The sequence below is a fragment of the Staurois parvus genome, unplaced genomic scaffold, assembly GCF_062004578.1.
Source record: "Staurois parvus isolate SC_StPar_1 unplaced genomic scaffold, SC_StPar_1.0 ptg001314l, whole genome shotgun sequence".
Classification (NCBI taxonomy): domain Eukaryota; kingdom Metazoa; phylum Chordata; class Amphibia; order Anura; family Ranidae; genus Staurois; species Staurois parvus.
This window is the reverse complement of record NW_028319110.1, coordinates 77,142-93,447: the sequence shown is the minus strand read 5'-3', so window position 1 is coordinate 93,447 and position 16,306 is coordinate 77,142. Positions and strand designations below refer to the sequence as shown.

General features: G+C 37.1%; 1 protein-coding gene across 1 annotated transcript in view; it reads right to left on the bottom strand.

The window, feature by feature from the left end:
• The window catches only part of LOC149437111 (dedicator of cytokinesis protein 2-like), a gene marked incomplete at its 5' end in the record, with an annotated part of 102,499 nt that overhangs the window by 9,208 nt on the left and 76,985 nt on the right, over positions 1 to 16,306 (bottom strand). The window contains 4 exons of the mRNA XM_089661111.1: positions 1,601 to 1,721; positions 4,394 to 4,577; positions 11,252 to 11,373; positions 12,541 to 12,678. Of these exons, the coding sequence (XP_089517237.1) occupies positions 1,601 to 1,721; positions 4,394 to 4,577; positions 11,252 to 11,373; positions 12,541 to 12,678 (565 nt within the window). The remainder of the gene's footprint in view (positions 1 to 1,600; positions 1,722 to 4,393; positions 4,578 to 11,251; positions 11,374 to 12,540; positions 12,679 to 16,306) is intronic.

Sequence of the window (16,306 nt, the reverse complement as noted above, 5' to 3'; positions counted from 1 at the left end):
AAGTCTATAGAAGCAAAAACACAACTTTTTGCATTACAAAACCTCCTAATCCTTTCCAAAAAACGCATGGCGAAAACACGGGGATGTGAACGTGTCCCATAGGAAATCATGTTAAATGGACTGTAGTGCGTTTCTGCAAAACACAAAACGCTGCAGAAACACTTAGGTGCGAACCTAGCCTTAGAGGCAGAACAAACCACAAAACGCCCCCATAAGCGGTATTTACAACTTCATAGTTAGTCTGGCTGAAATGAGACAAAACTTCCTGTGCACAAGTCCTAATTGGAAAACACATTGTACTGCATCACTGTTTTTTTTCATTCTTCTTTATGTTTGATTTGTTTTTGTTTTGTTGTGATACCACCATTTTTGATGGCTATTTTTCTCTGTTGAAAAATATGTAAACTTATAGTCGCTGCCTGTGCTAGCCCTGGATTCATGATTCTTCTAGTTTCTCTTTCCTCCATGTTTTTTTTCTGATTCCTTTTTTTTTTTTTTGTCGTTTTATGTTCTTTATCCTTTCCTCTAACCTTTTTTCTTTTCTCTTCTTTTTCCGGTACTATGTTGGATTACTGCTGCTATTATTTGGTTCAGCTTTTTGCCGTCCCTCCTTGATGTCATTTATCATTGGACATTTAGTTATTTAGGTAATACAAGTCAGCAGGATGTATTTGTTTATGTGTTATTGTTCTGCTCTGCCCCTGCGTGGGCGTATCTTGAGCTTGTTATATTCTTAAAACAAAACTTTCTTAATAAAAAATATTGAAACAGAAAAATATGTAAACATGTTTTCTAAATCTTATATAACTTTAATAAAAAAATTAAGTAAATCATTTCATGCATATACTGATTTTCAGAATTATATGAGAAAATTAAATAAAAAGAAATATGTTTTAAACAACCAAGGTCCTATCCCAACATTAAATACTATAAAACAATATATTAATAATTGCTTGGATAATTCATTGATATTTAATCCTCAAAATAATATTATTCAACATACAGAACTATTTACGTAAGTATATGGTAAGAAAGAGAATAAAAAAATGAGAGTAAAAAAAAGTACACAGAAAATATCAGAGCAGGTGTTAAAAATGTTATACTAAATAAGGAAGATTATGACAAGGAGATGAGGAGGATTTTGAGTGATAAAGACCCAGGCATTCTCTTATATAGAGCATGCCCATGTTTAAAAATAAAGCATAGCTAAAGTAATTACTAAAGAAGAAGAAGGTGTTTTAAACGGAAAAAGAAGCTTTATATTTGATACCTTTGAGCTGACAAATACCAGTGAAAGAAATACTTCCTTACCCAAAATAGATAAGAACAACCAACACACATCTGGGAGACCAATTGTTAGCTGAATTAATTCCTTACCAGCACAATTAGAAGAAGAAACTTTTTATCTAGCCAATAATAGCATCCACCCATATGCTTAGCTTAGAGGCAAAAGTACCTTTTGCAAATTTAACAGAAGGTTAAGTTTACAAAAGTATTTATTTTTGCTACGATTTTTTCTGATTAGTCAGTAATGCAGTTCCATTCATTCTAAATAAACCCATTTGTGAATAGGAACAGATTAGCATAAATTGAAATGTACCTGGAATAGTTGGCATGGAGCGGCTTGCAAAGCTCATTTGTTTGAGAACAGAAGTCTGGTTTGAAGGAGGATGGTCAGAGAGATTGGTGTCACTCATAAACTCCTGTTTTCTAGAAAGCTGCTAAATAAACAATTTGACAATAAATATTGTGCATTCTTCAAATGTCAAATCTTATGTGTGTCTATCTTATTATAACTGCTTCCCACACCAAGAATACACAATACTCATTTGACAGGTTGTACTGCTATTTTGTGGCTTTTCCCTATTTACTGAACTGTGGTAGCCAAAAGTCAAAAGCATATTATTTTATTCCCTGTATTAAAATAGGTCCTATGTTTGAATACTCATGGGTGATTTCACATTCTTATTACTGCTTTAATTAACTTAATATCCACAACAGGTATCAGCAACCAAGGAATAGTATTTGAAGGAACCAGTGTATACTAAATTTTCAGGGCTTTGTGTCCACTTTCATTGCTTAACGATAACAGAAGATACAGGGCTATATGCAGCAATACATGGCAACATAAGTAATCATAAACAATTTCCAGCCTTCTGGCTAGGTTTTCATAGTCTTAGGTGCCTTGTTCAACTCATTAGATCTGGTCTATCAACATGATCATGTCTCTTAACAGTCTCTCAATTCAGACCTTCAGCCTGATCAGTTTCTCTGGCTGTTACCTCCTTAGACACATGTGAGATTCAGTTCTATATGCCTTCTACCCCTCAAATACACATATCCTAGAGACTTTCCCAGTCTCCTACAACAAGATGGCTTCCAGACCATCTGGAAATCCTGGTCTAGAAAAATGCCACAGACTGGGTGCCAAATAATTGTCCTTCCAGATTATGCCTCAGACTATACATTCCGTTGGGACTGTCACCGTAAAAAAGGTAAAAAAAAAGGGTAAAAGAATTTCTGAAAACTATCCATAACTCTTTTTTTTAAAAATGTTAATGGTTTATGGGGGCTAATTAAAGTGGAATTAGTCTTCCAGGTATTTAGGACTTAGCAGAGACTGGTGGTGCATATGCGCACATGCGATGGAATTTTTGCATGTGCGCACAAACGCTGCCAGCTTCTGGCAGACTGGCACTATACTACCCTGCCCCATTTCTGCACATACACACACACATGCTTCCTGGGATAGCTGTGCTATACCAATCCTAGAAGGCAGCATGACCAAGCCTAGGCTGAACAAGCAGAAATGCTGGTTTGATGCTCAAAAAGAACTAAAAAAGGTGAAAAATGGACTAAAATTTTTTAGACTTTGTGTAAGAGGAAAGGGGGAGGGATAGAAATTGAAAAAGGTTGTTGCAGCGAGCTTAGTTCTGCTTAAAGTATAATAAAGGTTTCAATAGAAGATTTTATTTAAACACAAAATTAAAATGTTTATTCTGCTTTTGGATTTGTTTGGCCATCCTGTGTGAAAAAAAAACACAACAAAGAAAAAGCTTTGGAGAGCAGCTATCACGTACAGGGCAGAATCTTAGCTGTGAATGTGAACAGAATCTTAGCTGTAATTGTTACATATCCACACCCTGCTTGCTAAAGCTGAGAAAAAATCCTTTGATTTTATGTTTTAAAAGGATGCAGAGAGATGGTTCAGATAAACAGGTACAACATATGTTGGAGGATTTGTTTGTATCACCTGAGACTAGACACTTCAGTGGGTATAAGTAAATCCAGCCATACATGGATCAAAATTCATCCGGTGTAGCAGGGACCAGCTGAATTTTGATTCATATAGCCAGGAAAGTTGTACAGAAGTCAATCTATCAATCAACTTCTGTACAACCGCCCTGACGGATATTTGCTTCTCGATCAGGTCAAAGCCAGCAGCACTGACGAGTGTATTCATATAGCAAGGAAGTCTAACCCACTATCAGAGTACAACAGCTTGGCGGGAGGATTCCCCCATCTACGTGTGGATGGGGGAATTAGGTAATCCATGGGCTGCTTAAGGGTTTATAACCAATTTAAATTAATCTTGTTTATTAGTAAAAATGTTTACTTTAGGAGCATCCATTAGTACACTGTGAATAAATGGTAAGATGTGATGATGCAATGACCAGGTTGGAGGAAGGTAGGTATTAATTTACTGTAATAGTGATCTGTTGCTTGATTATAGCAGTGAGGATGAAATCTCCACTTCAAATCATTTTTTTTTGATTTGGTAAATGGAGAAGCTTGATTAGATTCCCATCCAGGTTAAATAAAAATACAACCAAAGTTTTAACATTATATATAAGTGAAATAATAACTGGCATCTCATGCACATCCCCTTGAAGCTTAGTGACAGGTCATTTTCTTTACATTGCATTCCTGCATTTTGTGTAAACATCAAACACTAGTACAGGAATGTTCAAGATCAGTCTGTCCCATTTTATATAATATGTTGAGCACCAGGCCTTATGATACAGGGGTATAATTTTTATTTGTGTGTAATAGCAAACATTTTTAATAACATTGTGCTGAAGGTTTAATGGTCACATAAGTACATTCAGAGCATCAATTATTGATCTGTTGCTGCACTGAAAGGCAAACGCTCCAAGTTGCTTCAGAATGGTATCAGATGACATCACCAGAATTCCCAATATAAGTATAATATGACATTACTGTGGTTTCATAGTGATGCAGATCACTAGAGAGCAGAAAGTCCAGGAGCTTATTGATTGAGTTCCTGAGCTTAGAACTAGAACTCAATATTACCTAACTGCCTGAGGTTTTAGTACAAAACCCTTCCAGGACCCGTCATGGTCTGATAGTTAGTAAAAGTAGCAAAACTTACTCTCTTAGACTCAGATAAAGAAGATTCAGCAGCAGTTTTTTCATCAGCAAACACTACACTGCTCCTTTTTGTTTTTTTACGAGACCTTCGCATTTTTACTTCTGTTTCACTTGTTAAAGGAACTGGACCCAGTTCATTTCCTTGAGGTTTGGATTTGGCCACTGTCACTTCAAAGTCCATGCTACTAGAAAGTAAATGATATCATGATTAACATGGTCATGCCACAAGAGTGTATTCAAAATAACTTACTCATAAATCATCAACATTTTAATTTTACAAATAACTGTATAATAAACCATGGAAAACAACTGCAAAATTAAAGAGCAACTCCAAGCTAGTCCTAACTATCCAAGATAAATACCTCCGCACACTTTTAACTCTGAACCCAATCACATGTCTCGCAAACTTCTTACTCCAAATCCCAGTAATTCCTTAGTCTATCACAAAAGTTTCCCCAGGTATCAATGTCTCATGTAAAACATAGTTTCCGCACCATGGAAAGCTCTGGACGACATTTTGGAGGGTGATAAGAGGTAGGTGTCATGCATGTTTACATCAGTGTGTATACTGATGATGGCAGTCTATTTTATTGACTGGATACATGGTACTGTATAGAAACAGAATTAATTGACTGTAAGACTGGAGCATGTTGCAAAGCTACTTCCAAGGCAAAACACCTACCAAATGAGCAAGGGAAGACTGGGAACCTTTAAGTGTGCTTCACTACTATAGACATTTATCAACATCAGCCCCTTTGTTGGTTTTTGTGTTCATGCAGAGCCACAAAGGAAATTCCTTTTGCTAGACAATTGAATCACAGGGAGCAAGTAGATATACAATGCCCAATAGGTCTCATTGACTGTGGGTCCCCCTCTAATCCATGTCCGAATAAGGGAGTATCTCCACTTGGGGTCACCACCCTAACATATAGCAGTAATGATCATGGGAACAAATACTCCCCCCCCCCCCACCAACCCAGTTGTTCCCTGCAGAAGAGCTGCTGACCAAGGGATTACAATATTAGTTTGAAATATTTAGTTAAAGTGACCCTGCTACAAAGCATTTTGGTTAAAACTGCTTTGAGGGCCAGTTCACACCACATGGGGTCCATTTTTTCTGCATCAAAAATGCATAGATAGTAGGTTATATGTATGGTTTCCAATAGCATAGTTCACACCAGTGCAGTCAGTTCCAATGCACTCCAGTTCCAGAAAAAAAAAGTAGAACATGTTGCATTGTTTCTGCACTGAACTGTATTGGAACATGGTAAAATTAATCAAAAATACTCCCGAACGCACTTAAAATGCACTGGGATGAACATGCCCTAATTTAAGGTGAAGAAATAAGAAGGGAAAAATGCACCAGAACACATCAAAAACCGTAGCAGAAAACATTAAAAATGTGTAAAAACGCACATGCATAAACGCATCCGTAATGCATTTCTATGGTGTGACCCGACCCTTACCTTTAAAAGACGGCAGCAAATACTCACCTTTCTTAGTGCCAATGCTGCCACTCACAGATTAAATCACTAGAATTCATCACCCGAAGACTGAACATCTGAATGCGTGTCAATCATCTGGATCCCCCACAGCTCTCTCAATTCTTCCCTCTGAACTGGCATCACCACTATATCCGGCAGTTACTTGCTGCCAGAGGAAGGAACCAGTGAGAGCTGCAGGGCATTCAGAATATTGACACTCCTGGAAATGTTGGTTTCTCCATGGAATTTAAAGTGACTAGTTCTAGAGATCAGCTCAGACACCAGGAAGGGTAATATGTACTGCCTTTTTTACAGGTAGCAGCAGTTTTAACAGGAAAAAAAATTGTGGCAGTGTCACTTTAATGAGCTGATAAGACAATCAGTGCACGGTGTGTACAATGTGCAGTGTGTACAGTAGTCAGATAAGAAAAAGGTAATTTTCAGCATTCTGATTTTACAACAGAAAAAAGATTTTAAGCAGTGTGGTGACCTGGTTCAAAATAAGATTTTCTGGTTAAAAAAAATGCTTTTTGTGCATTTTAAGATTTATTTTCAGTCCTGTGTCAAAGGATAAGCCTTTTGCAAGTGTAGTTGTGATAATAAGACTTTATCTAGTCTGCAAAGGTAATCCAGTACCTTCCACAACATAAGTGTTGAACGACGGCTTGGATGAAAAAGTGTTGGGCAGGTGCAGTCATTTAGGAATATTATATGATTTTATTGTTTAACCAAAAAATGTTAGGTAATGACCATTTTTTGTGATGTTTTACTAGCTACATTGCTAAGGAGGAAACCACTTACAGTAATTGATCGATGGACCATCATCAATTCTATATTTTTCTTCATTTTATTGATAATTTTATACTATTCCTTAAATAATTTTATACAAGTGATACCACACACACATTTTAGTCCCCACAGTCTGGATATTTGCAATGCTGATTTTTCCATCAAATTTGTAACAGATTAAACAGATGCCCTATTTGGACGAATTAATTAATTTATCATAAGGCAGGTTTTTCTGAAGCCATGATTTTCCTTAGTTTCCTAGAGAATCATTGAGAGCCAGTGATGATGACAGTGATTCTTAAATCATGTATATTTAATAGGTAGACATGTGCACAACAAAAAAAATTGTTTTGTTTCGCACTAACATTAACAATTTCATTGTGTTGCATTAGTTAAATTCAAATGATTCGTTTTTGTGATCTGTTTCGTTTTGTTTATTCATTTTTGAATAAGTTAGAATTTTCAGATGTAATCCAACTCAAATCGAATATCCAAACATTAGTTAGAAATAAAGTAAAGTATGAATACTTTCAAAAATGAACACTGTATTTTACTTAAAAAATGCAAAACGAGCAAACAGAAGAAAAATCTAAATCAAATCAATGTTTGAATACCCTTTGGCTTCAAAACATCAATTCTTTTAGGTACACTAATGCACACAGTCTTTGAAAGAAATCAGCAATAGTCAGCAATATGTTTACATTTCAAATTCATTTTTGAATTAGATTTTGTTTTTAATTTTGATTCAAAATTTGATTTTAATTCAGATAATTTGTTATTTTGGACAAAATTTAATTTTGTTATTGTGGTTTCGGTTTAAATTTGTTACTATTATAATTAAATGAAAATTTCACCCGAATTTCGATTTGGAACTAAATGAACTGCACATGTCTATTAATAAGGCATTTGCTGTATTTGAGAGACTTAATCTCTTTAATGAGTCCACAAACATTAATACCAATTACTTAAAAAAAAATAAACCAATTGCATATGACAAATCAGCACTTTCAATATTTGCACACCTACTAATACAAGTCTATAGTGCGAGGATTGCAAGCATCATTCAACAACGACCTCTAAAGAAATGCAGGATGTTATCCAAGAAAAAAAAGAAAGAAAGAACAGTCAACGTTTTGGTTACCTGTAAAATCTTTTTCTTCGAGTACATTACGGGACACAGGGTATCCTCAAATTCATAATGATAAGGCATGCTGGCACCTTCAGGTGACTGGACACTAGTGAAAAAACAGACAGGAAATCCCCTTATAACCCCTCCCGGTTAGGCCAGGCTCCAGTTTTAATAGCAAGCCATGAACCACCAGCAAGGGGGGGAAGGATCTCTGTGTCCTGTGATATACTCAAAAAAAAGAATTTTAAAGGTAACCAAAATCAGATTTTCTTTTTCACATATCCCAGGAAACAGCATTCATAATGATACGGACTTCCTAAAGCAATGAAATGAGGTGAGGGCACATTGTAACCAACTACCAACCTACCACCTGCAAAACATACTGACCATAAAAAGTGTCCTCAATGCCATGGACATCCACTTGATAAAACTTAGTATAATATGAACCAAAACCCAGGTAGCAGCTTTACAAACTTGGGTTACTGAAGCCTGACTATGAGTAGCCCAGGGAGTCCCAAAACTCCCGGTAGAATGGGCTTTTACCAGAAATCTGTAATCTCAACCTTTAGGAGATAAGCCTGAAAAATGATAAAATTGGAAGCTGATTGACCCTCCTTTGGACCATCAAGAAGCACAAAGAGGGAATCCAACTTTCAAATAGCAGCAGTTGAGTACAGGTAACACACAGGTACAGGTAACACCTGATGGCACGAACCACATTCAAAGTGTGCAAAACTGTGTCCCCCGCCATCTGAGGATTTGGGCATACCATATCCTGGTTAAGACGGAGCCAAGAATGCACCTTACACAAAAAGTCCAATCATCTGAAGATGCCAGCATAACCCTATAGTTATGAATTTGAAGATGCTCTGTGTCTGAGGGTGTATAAAAAAGAAAACACATTTTTTTCTGCAAACATACATGCATCAGACCTGTTTGGCTACATAAGTGTTGCATTAGCACCATCCCATTTATCGCCAGTCAAGTTTACGCCAAACAGTGAATAGCATGCCCAACAGCTATCTCATATAAAGGAGTAAAATAGTGACATAATAGCAGATTTGTGTTTTTTTCAAATGTAAATGTTAGTTGAATTACACTCTAAAGTATTGAGAAATTAGCATCTGTCATCCCTTCCCCCATCCTTAGAGTTTGTCATTTAAATAGTATGCTATATTTGGATAGAAATGTCTGCTTGTTGATTGTAATTTATTTCACCCATATAATGATTGTTATATCATTGCATGCCTCACTAGTGTTGATCTCTAACTTTTAAAAAACATTTGTCATGTTTAACAAACCTAAAAAATATTGCTAGTATTTTAAAAACGTTTTAATATTTGTTTGAAAGTGGGGTAGGGGATGTGTCTATTATGTGGGTGTGATAATATTTTTAATGTTGTGTCGTTAAATACCTCTTTTTTTGTCCCACGGTTCAGGCTTACCTACACTCTACTGCAATTCCTTGTATGATGTTACCAAGCTGTTTTGGAATAACTCCTTGCCTCTGCCCCTACCTACCTCTGAGCACCGTCACTTGGTCACCCCCTGCCCACCTCCCAGTACTGCCCTTTTAAAGAATAGAGAACCAAGTAGCATTTTGTTATGCTAAGTAGTTTGTATGGAATTTTTACTGATAACAATAGACCCCCAGCAACAATAGATTGACCCCCACAACAATAGACCCCCATAGCAACAATGGGCTGCGACAACAAAATACCACCCAGAAGCAATAGATCTCCCCATCAACAATAGACTCCCCCAGCAACAATAAACCCACCACAACAAAATACCACCCCAGCAGCAACAACATATCTCCCAGTAGATCTCTCCCCGCAATAACTGGCCCCCCCAAACCACATAAGACCCCCCAACAACAGTAGACCCCCACACAAATATATCTTCCCTCCAGTGACAATAGATCCTCCAACAGCCAGCATCAATAGACTCTCCAGCATACCCCAACACCCCTTGCCATTACATGTGTTCAGTGCTGCAGGTGACTGAGTTCCCCCACATTCCTGCCAGAAAAAAAGCCCTGTATAAATGTATTTTATTTTAAACATTAGTTTGACATCACTGTCCTCTGCATAGCAGCATACAGTCAAAATACATAGTTAAAATAAAAAATGAATTCTAAAACCAAAAACTAGTACTCCTCATCAATTATTCTTAAAAGTCCCACTTAATAATAACCTTGCTTTGACAGTTCACTGAAGCTGTAGAGAAAAAGCAACCTATTAGTCTGAGCCCATATTATTCAATAGCTTCCTGAAGGGAGTATGGAGGGCCACAAATGGCCAGGATGTGTAACATCTCTCATATATATTTGCAGCTCATTTGCGAATATGGCTCAAACCTGAAAATGGGGACACAACTGAATATAATGTTACTAAACTATGTATATTTATATAGTTTTTTTTAAAAAAGAGCAGTAATTATTTGCTGATCTTCTTTATACACTTTTACTCTCTTCTGGGGTATGGAAGCATGCAAGTCAATAAATATGGTCTCCTGTGATTCTTTAAAACAATAGGCCACTCATAGTTGTGTAAGTGCAAATTTCCCCTTGAAAATATCACCTTTGTCTAAAGAATAGAGTGCAGCAATTGTGTGGACCCTACCTTCTCTTAGCAGACCAGGACCCGTACTTTTTCTTTTACCTTTCAAAAAGCAATGTCCCAATGTTGCTGAATACATGTCTGTCCAACATATAGGGTCTCCCCAAAAAGTGTTTTAAATCAACACAAGGGCAGATCAAGTAATAAACATCCTGATTAGTGAAAAAAATATAGCCCAAAATAAATACAATTCAGAGAATAGACAGATAAAGTAAGTACAACCTCAGATTTGTTAAGTGGAATAAATGAACCAAATTTTAGTGAACAACACACACATGATGATGTAATGTCAACAGGAGAGGCCGATGTGTAATTGCCATACCTTTCCTTAATGTGGGCAGTGTATAATACTTTATGTGCTCAGCCACAGTTTGCCATGGATATCGAAATGCAAACATGTGTGTGCAAAACCATGGTTGGCCAGGAGCATGAGACAGTTTGGGGGGTTATTTACTAAAATTGGAGAGTGCAAAATCTGGTGCAGCTCTGCATAGAAACCACTCAGCTTTCAGGTTTTATTGTCAAAGCTTAATAGACCAAGCTGAAGGTTAGAAGCTTAATGGCTACCATGCACAGCTGCACTAGATTCTGAGTGCACCAGTTTTAGAAAATCTCCCCTTTGTCTTAACTTTTATGGCTTACAGAAAAACATAATTTATGGTTTGAGTGGTAATTTGATATAACTATAGGTGTCTGTAAGCATTATGTGATATGTTCCCTGCCCAATCATTTTTGCTAATGACTCTTGTGAATCAGGCTGAACCCGAAGTTTATCATACAGAAGCCAAGTGCTCAAGGCCAGATGCCTGTAGCTTAGTGCCAGAATTTGGACTAACCTTTCTGTCTTGTTTGGAGTGCTGCATTCAGATCCAACTGAGGACATGGAAATAACAGACATCTGTCGATAAGATCTTAGCATGGATCTTGGCCTGCCCACTCGTCCATCATCAATGTCAGGCTGCAAAATATTTGTGTGATCTTAGATTTACCACAAAAGTATAATATATCTATTTTATGGAAGAGTCTAATGGAAGAATTGTTTCAGACAATTTTTGCCACCCTGAACAACCAGTTATAGTCTCCTTTTATTTCCCTAATCCTGCAAATTCAGAATCTGCTATAGAGTCAGCACAGATTGTTGAAATCAATTATTCCTTCAGGAACTTTCATAAATTAAACCCGCTCATTCAGCATTATATCCTTGCCTTCCCCTATGGTGGGTGGTGCTTACTGTTGCACTAAACAATGCTCATGTATTAATATGTAAACACTGTTCAGTGTAGTATTACACTACGTCTAAGCTGGAGTTATACCGCCACCCCAGGTGACTGGCCCATGGCAGCCTGGGGTCAGAGCAAATGCATTAAATGACACTTGCTGACTTTCACCCCTCAGTCTGATGACAGAATTCAATTACTAAGGGGGACAACTGCGGATAAAATTTGAGTACTGCAGTGAAATCATTTTTTCTTTCTTTTTTGTTTCCTGGACTATTTCTTTTGTGTTGTCTTCATTTAAAAAAACTGCAGTTTTGCTTTAAATACACTTATGCCTTATCTGCTGAAATGTCACAATAATCAGTAATAATATCTGACATCACTCACTGATGAGGAAATACTCAAGCATGTCTCCCCAACTCAATAAATTACAAATAGAGCTAATCTGCTTTGCAAGCTTGCTAATAGATTGCTGATTCTAGATATTGCACTGAATGGGGGCACAGGGATTGTATTTACTTTCAATTAGAAAGTAAAGGAGATGCTCCAGGTGGTACTGAAGGGTCATGTCACTATGAAAAAGGAATGAGCTGACACTTAACACTTATTTTTTTTTGTATATCACATGAATTTGTGGTATTATATTAATTAAATAATATATGCATGATTTCACTTATTTATACTTATGTTGGCACGGAGTGAGTAATATTTACTTCACTGATTTGTACACAGTGTCACTGTATTATTTGTAGATATTTACACTGATTTATTTATACAGTGTGGTACTTTATTATTTGTGGATGTATATACTTATGTATCTTTAGTTAGTGAGTAGCGCTACATTGTTTATTTACATTTATATAGAGACTGAAAATGCTGCATAAATATCCAGTTAGATGGACTCATACCAGTTCTCTCACACCGTATTGCTTTTCAACCTTCATTTTCAGACTTTTAAAACACTCCTCCATTCGATCATGGAACGGGCGAAGATCCTCAGTCACCCTTTTCTCATGTATTCGTATTCCAGCACCAAGCAGGGGTGTCTAAATTACACAGAATGGTGCAGCAGTGATTATTCTCATTTTCAGATAATAACAAAATAAAACAATTTTCCATTATATAATTGTGTATCTGACATAATGGTTAATATTTACATGTTTGTGATTATTTGACATTTGATCTTTATGAGTTTAAATGTCTCCATAAAACAAAAAGAAAATTTTAAGCAGAAATCTAACATGACAAATATATTCACACAGTCCAATGACCCATTTTCAGAAAAGAGTCCCAGTGTTATGGTCATACACAGTGAGCAAAGCCCACGACCCTTTGGAAGAAATATTAGTTGCACAAAATAAGCATACTAGTGAATATTTATAGAACCTTATTTCAGTAGTAAAGGGATGCTACAAATAAAATAAATTTTACTCAACAATAAAGTGGTTTATCTAAGCCCAACCAGTGGTATTATTTCCAAAGGCTGAGAGAAATGGCAGTTTTTGACTGTTCACTAATCTATACATATAAATTCTTCCATAGGTTTAAACAGTTAGGTTTCCCAATATATTAGCTATATTAACCACATGCCAGCCAGCCACTGTAGAAATACGGCGGCAGGGCGGCACGGCTGGGCAAAACCATGTTTTAAAACGTGTGTTTTCAAAACAGGTAGGGGGCGCACGCGAGGCATGCCGCCGCCCTACCTGTCCCGCCGATCACGGATGTCAGTCGCCGGGTCACAGCCGATCGTTACTGGCTGTGTCCCGGCGATTAGCGGCAATCACTGACAGAGAGCAGGGCTGCAGTAGCTCTGCTCTCTGTCAGTTCCCTGACAGCTCCTGACATGCTGATCGGGACAGAAGAGTTTATCTGTCCGGATCAGTGTGTCTCCCTGCAGAACACACCCCCGCCCCCTAGTAAAACACTCCCCTCACACAGTTAACCCTTTCACTGAATAATAAAGTTAACCCCTTCCTCCCCAGTGCCATTAGTACAGTGTCAGTGGTTTTTTTTTTGCACTGATCACTGTATTGGTGTCACTGGGGATGTCAGTGACCCCAAGTCAATTCCTCCCCAGTGTCAGAATGTCCGCCGCAGTCCCGCCGTAAGTCGTTGATCGCCGCCATAAGTCACTGATCGCAGCCATAAGTCGCTGATCACCGCCATTATTAGTATAAAAAAAAATTAAGAATCCCAGTATCTTTCCCGCCATTTGTAAACGCTATAACTTTTACGTAAACCAATTAATTTACACGTATTGGGGTTTTTTTTTTAGCAAAGACAGAATGCATTTTGGCAGAAATATATGACTAAATTTGATTTTACATTTTTTTTTACTGGACATGTTTTATAGCAAAAACTCCAAAATATTGTTTTTTTTTCCTCAAAATTGTCAGCCTTTTTTTTATAGCACAAAAAATAAAAAACGCACAGGCGATCAAATACCACCAAAAGAAAGCTCAATTTGTGGGAAAAAAGGATGTAAATTTCATTTATGTACCGTATTGCATGACCGCGCAATTGTTCGTTAAACTAGCGCAGCGCTGTATAGCGAAACAATGGCGTAAATTGCAGTATCTATACCATAGTTTGTAGACGCTATAACTTTCACACAAAGCAATCAATATACACTTATTGGGATTTTTTTTTACCAAAAACATGTAGCAGAATACATTTTGGCCTAAATTTATAACTAACTTTGAGTTTACTATATATTTTTTATAGCTGAAAGTAAAAAATATTGTTTTTCTTCAAAATTTTTGGTCTTTTTTTGTTTATAGCGTGAAAAATAAAAAGCGCACAGGTGATCAAATCCCACCGAAAGAAAGCTCTATTTGTGTGAAAAAAAGGACATAAATTTAGTTTGGGTGCAGCATTGCATGACTGCGCAATTATCAGTTGAATTAGTGCAGCGCCGAGTAGCAAAAAGAGGCCTGGTCATTAAGGGGGGTAAATCCTCAGGAGGGCAAGTGGTTAAAATGTGCCCACAACATACACTAGTTACATAGTTAGGTTAACCACTTGCCCTCCAGAGAATTTACCCCCTTCCTGACCAAGCCATTTTTTGCAATACGGCGCTGAGTTACTTTAACTGACAGTGGCACGGTCATGCAAAGCTGTACATAAATGAAATTTATGGGTTCTTTCCCCACATATAGAGTTTTCTTTTGGTGGTATTTGATCACCTTTGCATTTTTTATTGTTTGTGCTATAAACAAAAAAGGCCAACAACTTTGAAAATTAAAACAATAGTTTTATCTTTTTGCCATAAAACATATCCAATGAAAAAATTTAAGAAAATCGAATTTCTTCATAAATTTAGGCCAAAATGTATTTTGCTACATGTCTTTGCTAAAAAAAATCCCAATAAGTGTATAATAATTGGTTTACGTAAATGTTATAGTGTCTACAAATTGAGGTATATATATATATATATATATATATATATATATATATACAGTATATACTGGAATTTTTTTTTTATACTGGTAATGGCGGTGAACAGAGACTTATAGCTGGACTGTGGCGGGCATTCTGACACTGTTTGGGAACTGACTAACAGCCACTGACATCCCCAGTGACACTAATACAGTGATCAGTGCTAATAAAAAGCAGTGACACTGTACTAATGACACTGGACAGGAAGGGGTTAACAAATGGGGCAATCAAAGGGTTAACTGTGTGCTGTGTGTGTTTCACGTTGTGTGCTGTGTTTTACTGGGGAGATATGCTGCTTTGTATCTCTCTGCTGTGCAGAAAGATATAAACTAGCATATCCATGCTGACAGGAGAGAGATCTGTGTTGTTTACACACTGATCTCTCCCCTCTCCGGGAATAGCCAGATGGGACCCAGTGATTGACATCTTCAGCTGCCAATAGTGGCACGAGTAGGGCACGCACAATCTCGTTATCCCTACCTGGAAATGAAAATCAGTATACACACATGATTTTGCACAGCCATGCTGCCGTGTAGCAGTACTTCTGCTATAGGGTGGAGGGCAAGTAGTTAAAAAAGTAATTTGAGTCTAACCAATAGAAAGAAATTATGGCACTGGTCATTTACAATATAACCATAAATGAGTGAAAGCAGAAAAAAGATCAAGTGGTCCATTAAGTCTGCCCTATTTTAATTATTTATTTATCTGAGCATAGATCTATGTTTGTCCCAAGCATGTTTGAATCCATTTACTGTTGACTGGCTTATTACCTCTGCTGGAAGTCTATTCCAAGCATTAACTACCATCCAGGAAAATAATGCTTTTTGAACTTTTTTTCCTGCTAGTTTGATGTAATGTTCCAATGTTCTTTTCCTTCAGCTAGTTTACAAACATGCCTGAATGAACTGTTTGTTTGGGAAACCCTGTAGCAAATGTGGTTTAACCACTTCAGTTCCGGAAGATTTGGGGGTTAATTTACTAAAGGCAAATAGACTGTGCATTTTGCAAAGTACAGCTGCAGTCTGCAACAGCAGTTGCTCCAGAGCTTAGTAGATGAATAGAAGCTCTGCTGATTTCCATCATCCAATCATGTGCAGGCAAAAAAGTTGTGTTTTTATTTTCCTTGCATGAGATTGAGTATTCTTTGCAAAGTATAGCTTTACCTCATATACCAAGTTCTGGAGAAACTGCTCCTACAGTGTGCAACTGCACTTTACAAAGTGCAGTTTTTTT